Genomic DNA, 22,759 nt, shown 5'->3' with positions numbered 1-22,759 from the left:
AATGTTAATAGAAAAAGATAAGAGTGCCAAGTCTTTTGTGTTCTGGCTTATGTGAACGTTTCCCTAAAAGAAATTTTCCAAGATTATTCTATCTACTCTCTTCATCTCAGGGCCCAGTTGACGTGTCCTTGTGAGTCCAGCTCCAGCTGGGTCACATTCTTCATGCTCAAGGACAGGGAATAATGACTCCAGTATTATTTTCTAAATCACAGCCAATCACAAACTGCTTGTGCCACCCAGGCTCCATGTCTACCTGTCCTCTTCTTTAATAATTTAGCTCATCAGGGTGAAACACGATGTAGACGAAAGGAACTAACAGATGACTTGAAATTTACACACTTATATTGGACATAAAACCAACTTTGTTTCAGACTTGACAGCCTCTGTAATTCAAATGACTCATTCCAAAGTGGGAATGTTTTAGTGGTCTAATCCCTAGGGACTCTATGAATAAGAGCAAATACAAAGTCCTTAAAACTTCTGAATCACGGTGTTATCTACATATTACATGATGTGAGGAAATTAGTGATGAAAAATAAGGCAAGCAGAGTGAACTTGGCTTCTAATTTTCTTTGGGCTTCAGGTAGCAAATCGTCCTCAATATACCAGAAACCAAGCTGCTCAGCATAAGTTTAAACAAAGACCAAAGCCAGAATATGTCTGACATCCTCTCTCATGGAGATCCCCCACAGTTAAAAGAACTGTGAAGGCTCCAGGTTCCTCAATTTTCCCCTAACGTTGAGATGAAAAAACTCATGTTGTGTCTGTGTTTGCCTGGACTTGAGAATAAATAGGATTCTCAGGGAGAAAAAATGAGAAGAATCTGAATGTGTGTGTCAAAAAAGAGGGAAAGAATAGAAATACAGGGATAAAATGGAATTTGTTGGTGTTGAAGAGATGAATATTGAAAAAGAAAGAGAGACAGAGAGACGGAGGAATGATTCAAATAGCCAGAGAGATAGAAACAGAGGCTTGTGATATGCAGTAAAACACTCTAAGGGTGAGGTAGAAATATTTAGGTAAGAAGGAACCCAAAGAAAAAAGAGGTGGCTGGAGCCAGAATGAGGGGGAAAGTGGGCTGACCACAGAAAGACATACATGATCTTAGGCCAACTCTTCTAGGGAGCAGCAGTATCTCACCAGTGTGGTCATAACCTTTGGAATGAGGGTGTGAGCGACTGCAAATCCCTGTCTCCCTTCTCAGTCCATCCTCCTTGTAACACTGTATTCAACTCCTCTAGTCTGGCTTTCTCTCTTTCCCTTACTCTCTCTCCCTCATTGTTTCAGATTAGGCCAAATTTGAAGTTCATTCCAGGGAGTGGCCCTATTCATCTTATTCTCCAGCCAAAGCAGGAACAGTGCGAGAAGGAGAGAGACATTTTCAGCAGCCAAAGAACTTTGTGGAAAGAGCAGAGCACCGTGGACAGTGAGTTGCTTGATTATGTAAAACCCCAAATAGATAGAGTGGTGTGTGGGTGGGGTGGGGGTGAGGGTGTGGGAAAGGGGCAATGGGAAATGTCACTGAACTTAGAATTGAGCAGATCACCCCTATTTATCCAGGGAATTAAAATGAGAGGAGACACCAAGAGGGGTAGAGGATATCAAAAAGTCACAGATAACAAAAACCCTAAATAGAGGGAAGTTGTGTGTATATATGTGGTGTTGGGAAAGGGGTAATGGGGAGTGTCACTGAACTTAGAATTAGACCTCTGCTCACCCCAATTATTATCCATGAAATTCAAATGAGAGAAGACACCAAGAGGGGCAGAGAATATCAAAAAGCCACAGATATAAAAAGGTAAAGTAAGATTAGACACTATGGGTGAAAGAACCAATGGGGTCAGGGCAAGTATGGCCCATTTTGAATATAAAATATAAAAATTTCTTTGACTTGGTAGAAGAGTAATGACAGTGAAAATACTGACAGGTTGCCAAAGAATAGATTTTAAGAGAGAAATAAATGTTGGGTAAGAGAAGAGAAAGAAAAGAGAGGAAGGGGCCGAGTTATAAGGGGAAACCAAGAGAACTCCTGGGAAGACAAAAGGACAGGGGCCCCAACGTATCCTTACTTAGAACTGAAATGCTGATCTGTCTCTGAGTCTTACATTCTCTACTCTCCCCACTGCTCCTACCAGAGATGCTGCTCTTGGGACCCAAGATGCTGCTGTTTCTCACTTTGCTCATCATGCCCTCTGGTGAGTTCTTGCCTTGATTCTTTCTTCCTAAAATGCTAGCTCTTCAGCTATACCTGTGTGTGGAGGTGTGCGTGTTAGAGGGCAGAACGGAAGGAGGTTGACGGGGAATGGAAGGAGAGATGCTTGCCATTGATCTCTAGAACTGCTATCCAAGAAAAGAAAAGAACAGATTTTGTGTTGAGGGAGAAAGAGCAGGGATGTGAATAGATGATCTCAGACTTGGAATAAAGTATGCTGAGAGTTATGAAATTAAAGTGAAATTAAGATACACACAAATGCGTGTTAACCAAAGGGGAGTCACACGCTTAAATATACAGGTAAACAAATGTGTACAGAAATGCATAGCGACAACTTAATAAAGAATGGGACCAAACTTAAACCCTGAAGGAAAACACTGGGTATGTATACAATAACACATAAGCAGCATTTGCACCAGCAGACACACATATATATTCATATACACAATATATATATGCCACACCTACACACAAAAGAAAACTGATCTTCACAGATTCCACAAAAACTAGTTAGAAGACTGGCCACAGAAAGGAAAGTGGAGACTTTAAAGAAATCCTACTTCATTTTTTTCTTATTCTGCCAGATACAGACTGTAAGAAAAGAGCTCCTCTGCCTTGTTCAGTAGTGTAGATAGCTAGAGGACTGTGAGGATAGTGGGACAGAACACACCAGAAAGGCTGTGGGCCCTCTCTGTGGACTCCTTCTGGTTGGGAATGAGGATAAGAGGGAATCTGAGGTCAGGGCAGATCAGAGCAGGGCTTTTTGTCTTTCTGGAGTGTTCTATTCCAGTGAGTTTTGTGTGGAGCACTAATGGTCTGAGTTATTTTGTATTGATCTCTATAGGAGTAAGAATACAGAAAATCATTTCTCCATCATTCTCCGGCTCATCTCATAAAAGCATTATGAGGTATACAGCTGGAGTCACTCACATATCCCTTTTCTGCTTCCTTTGGTACAGACTGGATACCCTTCAGGGTCAATGGTCAGCGAGGAGGTAAGTGAACCCTTGAATCTGGGCTCTGTTGGACTTCCTATTAGGATAATGTGGATGAAAGTCAGAGTTAAAGAATCTGTACTGTATAGGACAGAGACATATATTGCCAACATGTGGAAAATAGAATTTACTTCACTGTTTTCTACAACCCAGTTGTTAGGTGCCGACAAGTCAGTTCTGACTCATGGTGACCCTGCGTGTATAGGGTAGAACTGCACTCCATAGGGTTTTCAAGGCTGTGTGTGACCTTTTGGAAACGGATTACCAGGTCTTTCTTCCAAGGTGCCTCTGGGTGGGTTCAAACCGCCAACCTTTAGGCAAGTAGTCGAGTGCTCAACTATTTGCACCATCCTGTTTATAAAACCTTCTTGTCCTTTTTTTAAAAAAATACCACTGAAATAACTTTTTAAAGACCTCCTTTTAAGCCCATTTCTTGCTTCCACTCTCCCCCATACATCTCTTATCTCACACAGAAAATGTTTACTAATTCCTACAGATAGGATTTTTCTATCCATATGGCCATGGAGAAACTAAAATGCAAAGGCAGGGTAAGAAGCCATCTCAGTGCTCCAGCGAAATTGTGGCATGGCTGCACAGAACCCAGAAGTCTGGGCTCTCAAAGGACCAGTTGATAAAGGAAACTCTGATCAACGGCTCCACCCTGCCTCAAGGCATTCAACGTAGCTGTACTCCTCTCAGCCAATCAGTTAGAAGATAGGGCACTGTGGGATGCAATTCATAAGTAGGTCATAAAATCAATTTAGTGGGTCACAACTGGCATGTTTTTTAATGAATTAGAATAGACTAAAATAAAAAGATCAGAGTACATTGCATGTACATTGTAATAGTGAAGTATTATTTTATAAAGTGTATTAAAGCACTCCACTACTAGCTGAAAGGTGGCAGTTCAAACCCACCCAGAGGCGCCTTAGAAGACAGGCCTGGCAACCTGCCTCTGAAAGTTCACAAACTTGAAAACCCTACGGAGCGCAGTTCTACTCTGCACACATGGGGTTGCCACGAGTCAGAATCGACTTTGATGGTGGCCAGCAATAATGTCCTGGAACACAATATGATAATGTATTTCTTACTGTAGGTCCTGATATAAAAAAAAAAAAAAAATGGACGCTAAAAATAAAATTTTTTTTTTTCCTGTTGTTGGTAGGGATGTCTGATCCTCTGAGTTTACAAAGAGATTTCAGCACTTTGTAAAACTAAAAATCATCTCTTGGCTGATTGAGGCCCAGTCCCGTTTTGAGACTTTGGGATACTTCCTAATAGAAAGATTATCAGATATGATAAAAATATTTTCTTAAGATTCCTTTTCAGAGGATGTTCATGAATCCTAGATAAAGTATTTATATGGTGGTAGCTCCTGGGAAAGGTAGGTAAACTGAGGTATATGTAGAAAAGCAGCACTGGGCTCTGAAATTCTGAGGAGAAAGGTCAGACACATTGTCAAGCCAATTGTCTTTGCTTGCCCTCTGTCCGAATGGCTGTGCTGGAATGTGGCTAGGCCTCTGGTGGAAAGGAAGTGGGGCAGGGCTAGGCTACACCCTAGACAGCCTCCACTCCTCTCTGAAACTATTCGGGTTAGTGGTTTTTCAAATATTCGGTGGGTTTGGGACAGGATTGAATTCCTTCTATCGAAATTTGTTCTGAAAGAAAGAACTTACATGGAGGGTTAAAGGTGAAGAGACTCTTGTTAGATCTGATGAGTTTCTATCCGAAATTAAAAAAAAAAAAAAGGGTGAAGTAAGCAGGAGAAACTTCTATGAAATGCTGTATTTACATTTCACCTCTCTTAACGTTTATCAATAACTGGAGCATGCTTTATAAAATGTTTGTTCTTTGACATTTAAAACCTAAAGGTTTACCAAAAAAAAAAAAAAAGTCAAAGCAAATGACTGTATGCGAATTTGCTGACACCTAGTGGATAAAGCTTGAGCAGTCTACACTGAAGGATGGTTACAGATAAAATATTTGTTAAATATTTAGGTGTAAATGCTGCTTTATTACAGTGCTTTAGAGTTTTTTGTTTTTTTGTTTGTTTGTTTTTTAAGGAAATATGTTATTTAGAGTTTCAGATACAGTTTTCTTTGTTTATCCTAAGAGATTTCATCTTAAGACCTGGGCCTTTTTGTTTCTTTTCTTCCTAACTTCACTTTCCAATGGTCAAATGCAAACCGTTCTTCCCATTATTAGCATTTGAGTTGGAGTCGACTTGATGGCCTCGGTTTTTTTTCTGTCTTTGTTTTTTTCTTTACCACATCACTCCACTAAGCGTTGTATGTAAGCATATGGGTATATTCATATCTAATTATGTCAAGCTTATAAATATCAAAATCACAATGTCTTTTGTATAGACAATTTTCATCTTAAGTATTGCAAAAAGGTCACGACTCCATTTTATTTATTAACAAGCTATATGACTTTGGATTAATTACCTGTTTTCCTGGGGCTGTTTTATCATCTGCAAAAATGGGGATCTTATGAGGGTTAAAGTAGTCCCTGGGTGGTGCAAACAGTTAAGCGCTTGCCTGCTAACTAAAAGGCTGGTAGTTCAAATCCACTCAGAAGCACCTCAGAAGAAATCCTTGCAGCCTTGAAAACCCTGTGCAGCAGTTCTACTCTGACACACTCAGGGTTGCCATGAATCTGAATTGATGACATCTTTTAAAAAAAAAATTTTATGAGGATTAACTAAGTTAATATATGTAAAGTGCTTTAAACAGTATGTGGCCCATAAGCCAAAAAAAAAACAAAACAAAAAACCAAACCCGTTGCCGGGGAGTCGATTCCAACTCATAGCGACCCTACAAGACAGAGCAGAACTGCCCCATAGTGTTTTCAAGGAGTGGATTCGAACTGCTGACCTTTTGGTTAGCAGCGGAACACTTAACCACTGCACCACCAGGGCTTGGTTAGGGCAATGAAGGACGTAAGTTTACTAAGAACAGTTTATCAAATCAGCTCCAATGGTATAAAGAAAATTACAGCTGATTTCCAAACTCTTACTGGAGAATACAGCTTTGCATTCCTGCAGTCTAATGCTTAACCGAGTTGGAAAGGGGATGTCTGTCAGATGGGCTACATGCCATTCATTCCTCTAGATCAGGCAGACAAAGAAACTGGATATTCTAGGCTGAGTATCATCATGGAAGTGGGAAAATACAGTGTTTGTTTGGGTTACAAGGAAAGAATTTAGGTTGGGGAAGCAAGGAAGGAAGAACAATTGTGGGATACCTGTTATGTGCTGGGTGCTGTGCGAGACAGTTTCACTTCCTGGGAGTGCAAGGGCAGGAGAGGGACCGGGAATGCTCACAAAATGTTTTCTGATCCTCTTTTCAGATGATGTGACCCCAGTGACTCCAGAACCATTCACAGAAGATCCAAGTAAGCTAATTTTGTTGTTGTTGTTGTTTGTTTTTCATTTTGGGGCTAGAAGGATGGAGTATGATGTCAGTACAAAGAAAAATAAACTGGAAAAGAGGTTGCTGGGCACTGTGAGTTCACACACCAACTCTAGGTGCCCAGCTGTATTCTCTCTTCCATTTCTTTCTGTGATGTTGTTAACTGCCTTTGAGTCCGGCCCTGATTCATGGTGACCCATGCACAATGGGACAAAATGCTGCCTATTCCTGTGCCATCCCCACGATCAGTTGGGGATCAGGTCGTTGTGATTCATAGGGTTTTTGTTGGCTGATTTTTGAAAATAGATCACCAGATGTTTCTTCCTAGTCTGTCTTTCATTGGAGTCTGGAGGCTGCACTGAAATCTGTTCGTCATCAGCCATAGCAACATGCAAGCCTCCGCTGACAGATGAGTGGTGGCTATGCATGAGGTGTGTTGGTCAGGAATGAAACCTGGCTCGTGATAGTCCCTTACATTTGCTGAAGAGTCCACATCCTTTCACTTCAATTTTTCTTGTCTCGTTTTGGATCATCATCCCTTTATCTTGCTTCCCTTTGCCATTTTTCCTACCTGCATTCTTCATTCTCTGTTTTGTATCTTTGCAGATCTGGTAAATGATCCCTCTACAGATGAAACAGGTCAGCTTTATGGCAACCCTGAAGAAACGACATGATTTTTGTTGATATTCACAATATTAATTCCTGCTCTGGAATTAATCCTATATTTTTATCTCTGGGAAAGTGATAAAGGGGTTGTGGGAGTGTTGTTCAGTGTCAGTGGGATACAAGGAAAGAGGGACCTTCTAGCCCTCTGAGAAGAGGGAACAAAATGGATTAATAGCTAAAATAGGGCATGGATTAAAAAAAAAAAAAACTTGCGGTCGAGTCGATTTCGACTCATAGCGACCCTATAGGACAAAGTAGAACTGCCCCATAGGGTTTCCAAGGAGCGGCTGATGGATTGGAACTGCTGACCTTTTAGTTAGCAGCTGAGCTAACTAAACTATGTCATTAGGACACCATGGATAACATAGGCTTCCAAAAATTAGTACTATGTCAACAGGACCAATAGTCTTCAATAAGTATTCACAATTACTTCAACTAATTTTACTCCCTTTGACATAACACAGAAACCCAGCCATGGCCTTGACCCTTGCCCTAATATCTCCATTCTCCCTTTTCCTTTTCTGCCTTCCCCCTTTGCCAATTCAAAGCCCTCCTCACACCTGCTGTTTTGTGCCTTTTCAGTTCTGGCTGATATCGAGCCTTCCACAGATGACCTGGGTGAGTTCAGATCTGGGATCCTAGGGCCACCAGGGCCACTCTGGGCTTTCCCCAGAGCCCATATGGAAGGCAGTGTGAAGGACCCAAAATAAACAGGATTATAGTTTATGTAGCACATTTTAAGCCCCTACCTGCAGGAACTGTGCTAGGTGTTTGATATACAAAATACGAAGACATGCTCTTTCTCTCAAGAGAAAGTGGAGTGGAGTAAAATGGGTGGTGTAAAGGGGAGACAGATAAATATATATAAACAAATTCATGTTTGGGAAGATAAAAAAAAAATTTCTAAAAGTAATGCTTGAGCTCAATCTTGAAAGAAGAATTGGAGCAAGGCAGGCATCCACAGAGAGTATGGGCATCCCAACCAGAGGTTCAAAGGTGTGAAAACAAAAGAAAGCTTGGTACATAAGGAAAACTAATTGGAATGGCTAGGGTAAAAACTAAAGGAACAAGTCGGGTGATTTGAGAAACTAGAATAGGAGATAGAAGATAGATTGTTTTAACAAATATTTATTGAAAGCCTGCTGTATATTAGGCGTTATACTGGGTGCGAGGGATATAAAGACGAAAAACAACAAAAACAAAAACTGATTTCTCCCACTATATGTCTTCTGCGTAATAGGCAAGTGAACAGATAATTTGATTCAGTGACTCAAAATGCTATAATTAGGGTAAGCAAACAAAGCTGTGAAAGCACATGGAAAGGTCATCAACTATCAACTATATTCAGTTTCAGGGGTTAAGAAAGGTCATATTTCCTGGAGGTCAGATTGGCTACGTTGCTTCCTGAAAGACACGTAGAAGTTAACAAGATGAAGAGAAAGGGGAAGAAATTTTCAGGTGAAGAGAATAGGCTTGGGATGGACATGAAAGCCAAGTGGAAAGGGTGTACACAGGAGGTGATTTTAATCAGATCTATGCATTGGAAAGAGCACTCCCAATGGGAATATGGGGAACAGATTTGACCTGGATAAGCCTGGAACCAGGAAAACTAACAAAAAGCTGTTGTAATAGTTACAATAAAAGATGGTGGCCTGAATCCAGGAGAGGTAGTGAGAATTGAGCATGGGCTGTAAGGAGAAAGGAGTTGTTGAGATAATGTCCAGATTTCTGGATGTGGCTGTTGGGTAGATGGTGGTACCATTCTCTGAAAAACACCTTGAACTGGTGAAGGGAAAGGTGAACTTGAATTGGCATATCCAATTTGAGATAGGATAAATTTGAAAGATCTTTGAAAAATCCAAGAACCCTACCATAAAAAGGTAGTTGGATTTATAGGTCTGGAGTTTAGGAGGGAGATCTGGACTAGAAATATAGATTTACAAGTTATCAGCATATAACCTGTAATCGAAATTACGGGATAGAGGAGAATACCTAGCATACTTTTTAGTATCATGTCTCTTACTAACTCTTCCAATGGCAGCTGTCCTGGATAGGCTATTGCCTCAACACTCATCTAACTCCTTGACATGTTCTCCATTCTGGGAACTAAATCCGTATTTAATTAGTCCCTGACTTAGGTTTGGCTATGGCTATGACTCTCTCTATCCCTTATCCAACTACTTGTATCAAAGAACCCTGATGATGTGTCTAATCTACAGAGAATTTTTCTCTTATGAGGAGGAGCTCTACAGGATAATAATTCTTTCTCTCATTAGCCCTAGGGTAAAGCTCTTCAGGGCATACGGTCCTTTGCCTTGTTTTCTTATTAAATTTGATCCTTGTCAACAATAAAGATACAGTACAATGTGTTTCTTAAGTCTCTGGGAAAGAAAGGAGAAGGACAAAATCAGACTTCCCACCCAAGTTCCTAAATCTCTTTAATTTTGTGGCATCAAAGGTTTTCTTTTAGAAATTGCTAAAAGAGTTATTAAATCTTTGTTCTCTATTCATGGAGACCCAAAGTGGGTCCTAAATGAGGCAACATGACAGGTACAGAGGTGGTAATTTTTGGAACTAGGAATAACTGAATAAAATTTCTGCCTTTCAGCCTCGCCCAATGACAGAAATACCACCACAGGTATGATTGTCTCTTGCATGTCTTTTTCTTAGTTTTTCTTCTTGTGGTTTCCTTATCTCCATGTTCTTTTGTTGGTACTTGATACATCTCCTAGCTTACTTCCAATTCTTTTTGAGAAAGTATTTTTAGTACCCTCACTCCCCCTTTTTATGAAAAATGAAGCCAAAAAGCCATGGGGAAAAAAAGATAGGACCACTGTTGCATGGCCCTGAAATAGCCTTCTTCCTGAAACATCTTTTGACTTTATTTGTTGGGTAGTGGGTTGGGAAGTGGAATCAATTGGGCTGTATTGTCTCTGAGTTAGAATCGACTCGACAGCAATGGGTTTGTTTTTTGGTTTTAATGTACTGATAAATCTGATATGCAGCTACAGTTGAAAACTATTGAAACAGAGAAATAGTGACCTGCCTGAGAATTCTCATTCTTCAGAATGAGACTATGAACAATTCCCTGTAGCATTTTCTATGACCACCTGGATCATCCTAGAAGGACTTTCTGGTAGTAGACTCCTCAGAGATTGTTTTGTTATACTTCTGCTTCCAGATAGGGAAGTGCCTAAATTTTATTCAAACCAAATTCTTCTTGCTGTGCTTTGCTGAACAAAAAGGACATGACCCAACTTACAATCATGCTCTGTAGAGACTACTCTGGCTTTTTCCCCACTCTATCTCACCCTCCCTGTCCCCTTAATCCATTGTTTATGCCTCTCCTGTTTTCACTTCCTTATTTTTTGTGTTGGGCTTCTTTAGAGTGCCGAGATGAGAAATTTCCTTGCACAAGACTCTACTCTGTGCACCAACCAGTCAAGCAATGTATTCATCAGTTATGTTTCACCAGGTAAGGAATCCCAGAATGCCCAGAGACCATCTTCCATGGCAGTGTTTTCATGTCAGTAACTATTTAATGAGTACCCACCATGGAACTGCAGTCTTTGATAGAACAACAATTTTGAGCGTAACCCTCCTAGCTATTCTCGAAGGTGCCGACTAGAACCTGGAGTCTGGGTTGAGGTATACAGAGATTAGGATGCCTGACAAGCGTAGATGTTAGAAGACAAATGAAAGTGAGGGCTGGAGGAAGGAGGGTTGTAAGGGAAATACTGTTACATTGATTTTCTTATCTGATAGAAAGAGGCTGAAGCAAAGGATACAACTATGAAGGTAGTAATAGTGGGAAGGAATATTAAGCTCAACTCTAGGTCAAGGAATGTACAAAGTCTCACTTAGAAGAGTAATTAACACAATTCTATCCCCTACACTCCTCCAGAAAAAAAAAAAAAAGCCCAAAATACTTAAGGAAATCAAGATTTTGGTGGGGGGAGATAGGAGAGGGTGGGGAATAGAGAAGTTAAACACTCATCCTAAACCTAGGATAGTTCTCCCTCTCAATGCCTTTTCTATCTTCTTCCTTGACTGTGACACTGGGACTGTGGCAGTTTGCGGCGTATGTACATCATCAACAATGAGATATGCTCCCGTCTTGTCTGTAAGGAACATGAAGCTATGAAAGGTAAGATGATGTCTCAGAGTTTAGTGGGGGAAGAATGGTTATGAGAAAGGGACACTGTGCTAATGGATCTACCAAGTTGAAGCAGGAACAAACAAGAAGGGGTTCAGTCTACCCCCTTAACTTCCACCAGCTGCTTTATTTCGGTTACTCCAAATAAATGATTTACATAAAGCAGAATGCTGAAGATACGAACAGAACCTAAGAAAAATATCCTAGACCCTTTTCCAACTAGATCGTAAGTCCCAGCCTCTTCTATAGATACAGCTATCTGGAGCTCTGGCTGCTTTGAAGATCATTTGCTGGAGCTCTTGGTGAAAAGGCCAAGCCAGCCATTACAGATAATAGATTCTCCTTGTCAACAGCCATGTTCATGACTCTAAAAAGAAAAAGAAAAACAAACAAACAAACACTAATTTGGAGACAGTAAGGTTTGTATAGGGCCTATAGATAAAAACAGATTGGGTATTTAGAAACTAACAACATTATAAGCACAGTCCAATTTCAGGAGCCATTTACATTGCTTATCGTGAAATTTCAGAGGTAGGAGAGAAGACTATTAGAACAATTATAATAGTCCCAAGTGTGTGGTTATAGAACATGCATGGTGGGAACAAAGATACTTCTCACTTTCCCCATAACCAGCCCCAAACGATGGCCGCGGTTGGTGAAGGCACCACAGACACGGCCCCTTCTGACTCAGCAGTCCGCTTTGCACTGAGTTCCTGAGTAAAAGCTGTAGTTAACTTTGCAGAAGGAAACTTACTGTTTTTCCTGGCTGGCTCTGGGCAAGCCACCTGCAAGGGAAGCACCTTGAGATTGAGGATGAGTATTTGGGACTCTAAGCACTTTCAAGTGTCTTAGGGGACTTACCAAAGTTAGCTATTTGCACATAGTAAACACTTACATGTCTATTGAGTGATTGGACCTTGTTTTTTTCTATTTAGTAGGTCCATAATTAGAAAAACTGGGAGCTGGGTATGATTAGAAAAACTGGGAGCTGGGTATGATTAGAAAAATTGGGAGCTAGGGTATAAAGGAACATATATTAGTTATCTAAACCTGCTGCCATGGAGTTGATTCTGACTCATAGCGACCCTATAGGACAGAGTAGAACTGCCCCATCGAGTTTCCAAGGAGCAGCTGGTGGACTGGAACTGCAGACCTTTTGGTTAGCAGCCAAGCTCTTAACCACTGTGCCTTGAGGACGCCATTATTTATCTAGTGCTGCTGTAACAGAAATATCACAAGTGAGTGGCTTTAACAAGCAGAAATTTATTCTCTCACAGTTTAGGGGGCTAGAAGTTTTGAATTCAGAGTGCCAGCTCTAGTGGAAGGCTTTCTCTCTCTGTTGGCTTTGGAAGAAGGTTCTTGTCTCTTCAACTTCTGCTCCCTGGTTCCAAGGAGATCTCCATGTGCCTTGGCATCTATATTACCTCATCTCTGCTCGCTTGTTTAATCTCTTTTATATTTCAGAAGAGATTGGTTCAAGATACACCTCACACTAATCCTGCCTCTTTAACATAACAAAGACAACCCATTCTCAAATGGGATTATAACCACAGGCATAAAAAACCAAAAACCTGTTTCCATCCAGTCAGTTCCGACTCATAGTGACCCTATAGGACAGAGTAGAACTGCCCCATGTGGTTTCCAAGGAGCGCCTGGTGGATTTGAACTGCCAACATTTTGGTTAGCAGCTGTAGCTCTTAACCACTATGCCACCACAGGCATAGAGGTTAGGATTTACAACACACATTTTGAGGAACATTTTCTGTAACAGAGCCTAACAGTCACCGGCCACCTGCTGTTTCAAAGAGTGTGCTTGTTACTTTGCATACATTATTTCCATTTGATACTCACAACTACACTGTCGAGGTAGGTAGTTTAATGGTTGTTTTACAGAATGGGATAGTGAGCTTCAGAAAAGTTACGATCTAGTAAGCGGCGGAGCTTAGGTTCTAACCCAAATTTGCTTCTCTTCAATCTTTTCACACCATCAGACTGCAAAATCTTCTCTTTCCTTTAAAACATGAGCTCTTGCTTACTGGCCTGACAGAGACTGGAGAAACCTGAAGAGTATGGCCCCTGGACACACTTCCAGCTCAGTAATGAAGTCACTCCTGAGGTTCATCCTTCATCCAAAGATTAGACGGACCCATAAAACAAAATGAGACTACAGGTGCACACCAGCCCAGGGGCAAGGACTAGGAGGCAGGAGGGGACAGGAAAGCTGGTAACAGGGAGCCCAAGGTTGAGAAGGGAGAGTGTAGACATGTCGTGGGGTTGTTAGTCAGTGTCATAAAACAATATGTATGCTGCTTAATGAGAAGCTAGTTTGTTCTCTAAACCTTCATCTCAAGTACAATTAAAAAAAAAAAAGGAGCTCTTAGTATCTTCCTGCATTCTCATCCCGTCATGCCCTGCCTCTCTTCTAGATGAGCTTTGCCGACAGATGGCTGGCCTTCCCCCAAGACGACTCCGTCGCTCCAACTATTTCCGACTCCCTCCCTGTGAAAATTTGGATTTGCAGAGACCTGATGGTCTGTAATCAAGGAAGAGGGAAGCAGAAATAAAATGTGGTGGGAGGAAGGGAACACTCTAGGAAGAGGGAATTCCTTCTTGTCCAGGTAACCACTGTCAGATAACCCAGATGTTAGTATTGGTATTACTTAAACCAATCCCTTTGCAATGTTTGGCTTTTGCCTCCACTTTCTGATTTCTTTCTTTCTTTTTTTTTTTTTTTACCTAAACTGATAACATTTATCTCATTTTTCAGCACTTAAAAATACAGTCTACATTATTGCATGGTTTTGCTGCTTCCCAATATCATAGTCATAGTGGATAAATGATGACCACACTGCTCATATACAAACATTATACATACAATTTCAGGGGAATATAAGCTTTAGGTTAATAATCTTAACCTTTAAGTCTGTGTGAGATGGATTGTAGGGTGAATGATGCTACCAGTGTCCATTTTAGCTCTAGATTAACTCCTCACTTATCTACATGTTCCTCTTTACTCTCTTATTTAACTATTTTGCTGGATTGTCCTAGCATTTGCCTGGGATATTTATGAAAAGGATCATGGTAATTTTGGTAGTCTGAGAAAATTCTCCAGTAGAACCAAGAAATATACAATCCTACTAGCAAAACGTTGTCTTCTGCTAAAATCAGAGGTAGGGGCTAAAGAGAGGACTATTCTGGATCATGAACTTGGACCTATGATTTTTGATCCAGTTTTTCATGCAGCTGTCCAATCTGATGGCAGGATTGGAAAGTAGATCTTTTTTACTTATTCATTTATGGTTGTATTAGGAATCAGGCCACCGCCACAAAGCAAAATGGACAACTTCATGTGAAACCACACCTTCGGGCTAAGTTTCCTTGAGCTGTTGCTACTTCTTTCATCCTCACCCCTTACCAAAATCTGTGGAGATTATTGTGCAAATGGCTTCTGCTTAATCTTGGGTCTAAGAAAGGAATTTAGACCTGAATTTTAATAAATAGGGAGAAAGTTTACCTAATGGTTAACATGACATTATCCCGGCCCTATCAGTAACCGTATAGACTCAGATAACTCATTTTCCCTCATCAGGCCCTGGTATAATTTCCCCACCTTTAAAAGGAGAAGGTTAAATTTATATTAGTTCTAGGTTTATTTTCATTCTGCTATTCTCTGAATTTAAGTGCATTACTCATATATTTTAAAGCCCAGATACTGTCTAATTCAGAATGACCTGTGCCTGATTTATAAGGAGGAAAATTATGCTATATTAGAACATCAGCCCACAATGTGACAGAAAAAAGTAGGCAATTAAAATAAGTGATAAATTATGTATGATAGACCATTTCCTCTGAATAACTCAATAACTTTCTATAAAAGCCAATGGAAATGAAATAGGAGTTCGAGACAACAAATTACATGACAACTCCACTTAGTAGGGCTCGCATTCCTTTCCCATTGCTGAGAAGACTAGCTAACCGAGGAACAAACTTCTGCTATTAAGGAACAATTTTGTTTAATGCATTTTGTACAATTGGTTAAAGAGAAATGCTAGAAAAACAAGAAGTGTGTAATCTCTGCTCCACAGTCCCTAGAATTAAATGTATTCGTATATAGACAGACATATCAATACATATTGTAACCACTGTAGAGAAACCCCATAGGAACAGAGTTGCGGAAGAATCTTTTCATGAACTTGACCCTCCTACTGCATATTGAAGGAGCGGTGACATTCCCGCCAGGCAGAATCTCACTCCCAATATTGTGTGTAATGCAAATTAAACATTTCAAAATAAAAAAATTTTTTTCCTAATTTCTTCCACAGAAGAGAGTGGTCTGTGGTCTGCTTATTTCTCTTTCTCCTCTCTTTTACATTTATAAAAAACAAAAAGCCTGTTGCCAATTCCTACTCACAGTGACCCTATAGGACAGAGTAGAACTGCCCCAATAGGGTTTTCAAGGAGCAGCTGGTGGATTCGAACTGCCGACGTTTTGGTTAGCAGCCTTAGTTCTTAACCACTGTGCTGTAAACAGCTTGTTTATAAAAAAACACCTGAATTTATGTTCTTTCACCTCGCTTTGAAAACAGAGTACTCATATTGCTCAAATTCTTCTATTCCGCTGTTTTTATTCTATTCTTCTTCACTCCACAACTTTACCATTGGTTCTCCAACATTCCAAAATTATTTCCTCTCCTCTAGATATGGCCTTTTTAGGCTTATGCTCTCTTTAGCACTCTGTGTTTTGCCAGTGCTAATTGTTCTATGTTCTCTACTCTTTTTTACTCTTCTTGCTATAATAAACCAACATTTTCTCATCCTTTCTTTCCTTATCCATATAAAGTCCTAATTTTTCCTGTAACTTTCCCCTAGTAATGGTGTCATCAGAGTTTCAGGAGATCATTTTGGTTTCAGTTACTTCCCTCTACATTCTTTTACATTCTATATTACCTACATTCTTTTACATCCTTGGCAGGACTCCATTTACCTCCTTTTCTTATTTTCATGTTTTGTTTTTTCTTAAACCTGCCCCATCTCAGGTCCTGGGTACTCTAGTTTTCCTTTCATGTTCCCTCCCATGAAAAGATTTGAAAATCTTTTACTATTTAAGGTATTGACATTATTCTTTTCCTGGTAAGCATAAATGACAACTTTGTTAGAATTTTAATAAAAAACAATGTTCAAAACCAAAATAATGGATCTTTAATGTTAGAATTAAAGGATTTAGTAAAAGTTTGGGTAGGCAATTTTTGAGATTGAATGCCTTTCTGGTGCCTTGCAATCATAACGGTAGATAGCAGCCTCATCTGCCTACCCAAAAGGCTCACCGTTACATTTTTATGCTCTGAGCCTTTTTCCACTCTTCATTCTTATGATTGAAGAAAATTCTCCCTTATCCTCGAACGAACAGATTCTGGAAATCTATGTGTGTTCCTTACTCTCAAAATAGAGTTCTATGCATGCTTTCTCTTAGTTTTCTTTTGACTCACAGACAAATGTGCAAACCTCAGCTGGTCTCTCAACTTCAGGCCTTCCTTTGGATGACATCAACCAGGATATGTTGCTAGCCACAAGCTCCTCCCTATTCTGTCTGCTTCGCAGTATTTGTTGCAAAAGCTGGATGTTTAACCAAATACTTCACACCTGGTCATTAGGCACCAGCAACTTGCTACTTCTAAGGTTCCTCTTCCTTCTGTACTGAAGGCGCTGTAACACAGTGAAAGGAGAAGGAAATCTGAGAAAAAACAGAAAGGAGAAGAACACCAGACAAGGGGATAAGGACATGGGAAAGTGATGATGGATTGACACTAGGCTGGAAGATGATAGAAGGGAATTGGAAAGTGTGAAGAGGTCCTGAGAAATCTGGAAATTTACAGGGTGGGACGGCAGGACAGGAGGAGCACAGTGGAGGAGGAGCAAGGCTGTCTTTATGGTTTTGTCAATATTTAGGGAAGTGAAGATGTGGCTAAAAATGTAACACTCCAATAAAAATTGAGATTCTTGCACCTTTTAGCATTTTCACCAAACAAACATCAGGGAAAGTAACTTGTTGAGGTTTCCCTGTGGTAAAGTGAAGAGGAGCAGGTGGCCACAGTTTGTTTTTTTTTTTCTAAAACCATTCAAGTAGAGCCAGAAGCAGCAGTCAGACACCAACTTCTGGGTAGAACCTAAGATGGAAAAAGCAAATGTTGTTTATATAAATAGAGGTGCAGGGTCCATAGCTTCCTGTTGACAAATCAAGCTTCACTTCACCTCGAACCCTCAATTTTTTCAAATAGCTGATAATTTTTTTTTTTTTTTGAATTTGCCGAATCACATTGAGTAAGGTTCTAGTTTTTTCTTTAACTCCTGGGTCCTGTGATTCTTCTCTCTCTGTCACTTTTCTCTCTCCCTTTCCCTTTTCCTTTCTTCTGTGTGCTTACCTAGCCATATACCTCTACTATATAGCTTTATACAGTATGTTATTAAATTTATGTAACAATCCATAGGAACTGAATTTAGAGTGATCTCATTATTTTTTGTGTGATGTGCTCTGTCACTACCACACACACACACAAAGGAAATAGATGAGGCTTGAGCAAGTATAAGAAAAAAAATTTAAGGGAAAATAACCTGAATTATACCTAAGGGTTTGATGGATATTAAAGTACCAATTTCGAGCCAGGACATCATTACTTATGCTGGTTCCTAATATGTTGCTTTTGGGTAATATGTTGCTTTGCTCCAAATGATCAAACAAGGAATTACAATGAAAGCTAATGAGAACTGAACAGAAAAACATTCCTTCTACCTATATAAAATGACACCCATTCACCTTGAAATTGGATGCATTGTGTATGGGGAGGGGGAGGGAAATAAAATAGTATTAATACAAATAAGCTTATGACATCAAAATCAGTAGATGTTGAGAGCAAACATTACTTCAAAGATGTTCATAGGAAATCACGAATGACAGATCCTTAACTGATTATTAAGAGAAGCTAGTTTGTTAAGAAGTAATTGTACAATTGTACAAACTTGATAAAGTTAAACAGCTGTGCTCTTTTACACTGGGATTCATTCCTTGCCATTTTCCAGCAGAAACCAGGGTAGAAAGATCTGACATAGTGTAATAATTCATAAATTCTTATCTTCCTTGGTCTCATCCTCCTTAAAGTGCAAGTACTCATAAGACTGTATGTCCTATTATGTCAACTATAAGTGGGGCATCTATGTCCCCAAATCAGCGTGGTATAATAAAACCTGCATTTATATCATCCTGTTCACTTTAATATAAAGAGTTGGTATTGTTTAAGTGCAGTTCTGACTTGGCACTCACTACTTGTGTGATCCTGAGCAAATAACTTCCCAACTGTCAACAGGGGGCAACATACTTGCTTTATCAGGTGGTTCTGAGAATTAACAAGATCAGGTATTCAAAGGTTTATCACCTCACTACAGCATTATTCACAAGAGGCAAAAGGTGTAAACAGCCTAAATATCCATCAACAGATGAATGGCTAAACTAAATGTAGGACATACACACAATGGAATATTACTCAGCTATAAAGAGAAATGAAGTTCAGATACATGCTAACACATGGATAACCTTGAAAACATTATGCTGAGTGAAGTAAGTCATCACAAAAGGACAGATATTGTATGATCCTACTTATATGAACTATCTAGATTGGACAAATACATAGAGATCAAGATTTATTAGTGGTTACCAGAGGCAGGAGTGGGGAATGGAGAGTTACTGCTTAAGGGGTACTGAGGTTGTTTGGGGTAATGAAAAGTTATGGAAATAGGCAGTGGTGATGGTTGCACCACATGGTAAATATAATTAATGTCACTGAATTGTACACTTAAAAATGGTTGAAATAAGTTCGATCAGAGATTCTATAGAAGAATCTCTGATCAAAAGGGGGAAAATGCAGAACAGAATTTCAAATTTTCATGGACGTCAGACTTTCTAGAGCCCTGGAAGCTAAGTGAACCCCTGAAACTGTTGCCTTGAGATAATCTTTAAAACTGAAGCCAAAAATACCCCTGAAGTCTTCTTAAAACCATTATACTCTTTTAAAATCTATCTATATGGGATTAAATTGAGAACAGCAACTCGAAAGATTAGATAGGAACCTTAGGGGCAGTGAGTTTATGTTAATGGGGGAGGAACAACTCAGAAAAAGAGGGTGAGAATGGTTGCACAACTCAAAGAGCATAATCAATGTCACTGAATTGTACCTGTAGAAACTGCTAAACTGTTTTATGTTTTCTTGTGTTTCTTAACACACACAAAAATGTTTTCTTGTGTTTCTTAACAACAAAATAAAATTAAAAAAATGTTTGAAACAGCAAATTTTATGTTTACCACATTACTATATTATTTTTACCACAATAAAATTGTTGTTGCTAGATGCTGTTGAGTCAATTCTGACTCATACCGACCCCGTGTAACACAGTAGAACTGCCCCGTAGGGTTTTCTTGGCTGTAATCTTCATGGAAGTAGATCACCAGGCCTTTCTCCAGCGGAGCCACTGGGTGGGCTTGAACTGCCAACCTTTCAGTTAGCAGTCTAGCGCTTAACTGTTGAGCCTCCAGGGCTGCCTTACAAAAAAAAAAAAAAAATTATCACCTGTTCTTGACATAAAGTATTAAAATAAAGTAAAAGACATTCTTTCTCATTAAGCTGTTGGTTTCTCCCTGACTGTTATTGAATAGCAAAGGAGATGACCTTTGCTTGTTAGCCAGTGAGGAGGGAGGTGTGGAAAGGTGTGAAATACCACAAATACTAGTTTCTCTTTACAGTTTTCAAGGCGCTTTCTTTCTTTGTCAATAAGGTGAATCTTAAAAACATTGTGTATCATTCTCAGAGCAACCCCGTAGGCAACCTGGGTATTATTGCTCATATTTTCAGACAGCGGACAAGTTTAGAGAAGAAAGCTGACCAAGTTCAAAAGTCTGATGATGTTTTAAATTACTTTGCAAATTCATTGTGTTTCCTTTCGTTCAGGGATAAAGAGGTCTTTAACGTTGTACAGACCTGCCCATAGCCTTCAATTCCCCCATCAATGCCTGCTTCCTACTTGCCAGTCAAATGATCTTCCCATTTATATCTTAAGTTCTTTCCTGTTTTTCTTCTTGCTTTTCCTCTGTCCCAGGGCATATACTACCTTTATTCCCCTTACGTATGAACTTTCTCCTCTGCTTAGGTTAGTAGCGTGCAGGAAGAGAGAACATCCCCATCATCACTCACATCCTTTTATGACTGTCAGTCCCCAGGATTTTTAAGTTTATCTGTGAGGCATAAATAATTACAGAGCATATCCAGGATCATTGTCTCAATAGAGAGCACCCCGATTTTACGTCTTTTTATGCCACAGCCCCTTTAAGGAACCTGTGGATGAACGTCTATAGTAACCTATACATCTATAGTAACCTATACGTGAGGGAGGCAGAGCCATGCTGAATAAATTCAGCAAAGTGTTGGAGTGTATTGAGTGGATTGGTGGTTTTTTTGTAATTATGCTGAGGTGATTGACTCTTCTATTCTCCTCTGGTAACAGTGAAAAAATCTTGTTGGCACTTTTGCCAATGTGTGCATGCGCAGTGGGAGAGAAGAGCAGGAAGGGACTACGGGGGAGGAAGAAACCTGTCTCAAAATGGTATACTAAAGACTTTGGAACTGTTGATATCAATCAGTTGTTTCTTAAGTTTTCTTAGGGATACTAAATTTTAATTAAACCAAGATGTTGTAACGGAATGATTATTATAAAGAAAGGCAATGGTCAGCAAGACCCTAAACAAACAAACAAAGGACCAAAGAGGGAAAATTTGCCAATATTGTTCTAGGACTTACTAGAATAGAGAGTGATTTGATTCCAATGGCTGGTAGGGATTATTTACAAAGAAATAACCCTGGAATGGAGAATGGCAATTCCGCAGGTAACATATCGTTTCTAATATGCTATATGCTATACGCTATACTTTCTTTGTCAGAGTTCCTGGGTGGTGCAAACAGTTAAGTGCTTGACTACTAGTTGAAAGGTCAGCAGTTCAAACTCACCCATAGGTGCCTTGGAAGACAGGCTGGTGATCTACTTCCTGAAGGTCACAGCCTTGAACACCCTATGGAGCAGTTCTACTCTGCACACATGGGGTCACCTTAAGCTGGAATCTACTTGATGGCAACAAACAACAACAACAACATACTTTCTTTAGGAACTGTTCCTTATCTACTTTGGAGCTATTTTTTCAAGATTATTTGTATTGACCATTGAAATCATATCATTCTTTTCATTGTATCACTGAGCAAACAAATGATAGGAAACTGGTTCTTGGAAAGCACCTAGCCACAAAGAGAAAAAGGCCTGTGAAGACTTTCATGTAATTTGGAGCACCTCTCTGGTATTTCATTTTACTAAAAAGCAAGCAAATGCACACACGTATATGCAACCCAATTTTAAAAAAGTATATAAAGTCATATTTTAGAATTGGGAGAAACTTTCGAGGTCTTCTAGTCCAATATTTGTCAAAGTATGGTTCCAAGCTGACCGTCTGCTTTGGAATTACTAGAATGATTGTCAAAAAGGCAGTAAGGCTGCACCCCAGACTTACTGAGTCAAAATCTCTGGGGATTGAATAGTGGAATCTGTGAATTTTATACACTCATTCACATCAAAACGTAAAATGTCAAATCTACTCATTCACATTTTTTTTTTTTTTTGCTTTGACAAACAGAAATTTATTCCCTGACAATTTAGGAGGCTAGAAGTCCAAATTCAGGGCATCAGCTCTAGGGGAAGACTTTCTCTGCTGGCTCTGGGGGAAGGTCCTTGTCATCAATTTTCCTCTGATCTAGAAGCGTCTCAGTGCAAGGACCCCAGGTACAAAGGACAAGCTCCACTCCTGGTTCTTCATTTTTGGTGGCATGAGGTCCCTCTGTCTCTCTGCTTGTTTCTCTCCTTTATCTCTCAAAAGAGATTGACTCAAGGCACAACATAATCTTGTAGATTGAACTCTGCCTCTTTAAAATAACTGCCTCTAATCCTGCCTCATTAACATCAGAGGTTAGGATTTATAACACATAGGATAATCACAACAGATCATAAAATGGTGGGCAACCACACAATACTGGGTATCATGACCTAGCCAAGTTGACACACATTTTGCGGGGACACAATTCAATCCATAATATTCTATTCCTTGGCCTACAAAAATTTATGTCCTTGCCACATGTAAAACACATTCACACCATCATACCGTACCAAAAGTCTTAAATTAGCTTCAAGTCCAAAATCCAAAATATTCCTCTTCATTTGTGAAATCTAGAATAAA

The 22,759-nt window shown here is 39.7% G+C and overlaps 1 protein-coding gene across 3 annotated transcripts; it reads left to right on the top strand.

The window, feature by feature from the left end:
• Positions 1-1,210: 1,210 nt before the first annotated feature.
• On the top strand, positions 1,211-15,757 carry MFAP5 (microfibril associated protein 5). Of its 3 annotated transcripts, XM_049881497.1 has the most exons (10): positions 1,211-1,426; positions 2,136-2,195; positions 3,172-3,207; positions 6,559-6,603; positions 7,227-7,259; positions 7,869-7,904; positions 9,895-9,924; positions 10,674-10,761; positions 11,360-11,433; positions 13,869-15,757. In XM_049881497.1, exons 2-10 carry the CDS (start codon positions 2,138-2,140, stop codon positions 13,979-13,981), a joined length of 513 nt encoding a protein of 170 aa, XP_049737454.1. In that variant the 5' UTR covers positions 1,211-1,426; positions 2,136-2,137; the 3' UTR covers positions 13,982-15,757. The 3 variants fall into 3 exon arrangements, with proteins under 3 accessions (XP_049737454.1, XP_049737455.1, XP_049737456.1); XM_049881498.1 differs by lacking the exon at positions 7,869-7,904; XM_049881499.1 differs by lacking the exons at positions 7,227-7,259; positions 7,869-7,904.
• The last annotated feature ends 7,002 nt before the right edge of the window (positions 15,758-22,759 follow it).

Source organism: Elephas maximus, chromosome 4 (genome assembly GCF_024166365.1).
Source record: "Elephas maximus indicus isolate mEleMax1 chromosome 4, mEleMax1 primary haplotype, whole genome shotgun sequence".
In the NCBI taxonomy this organism is placed as follows: Eukaryota; Metazoa; Chordata; class Mammalia; order Proboscidea; family Elephantidae; genus Elephas; species Elephas maximus.
Note: the sequence above shows the minus strand (reverse complement) of the source record. Positions and strands in the feature narration are given on the sequence as shown.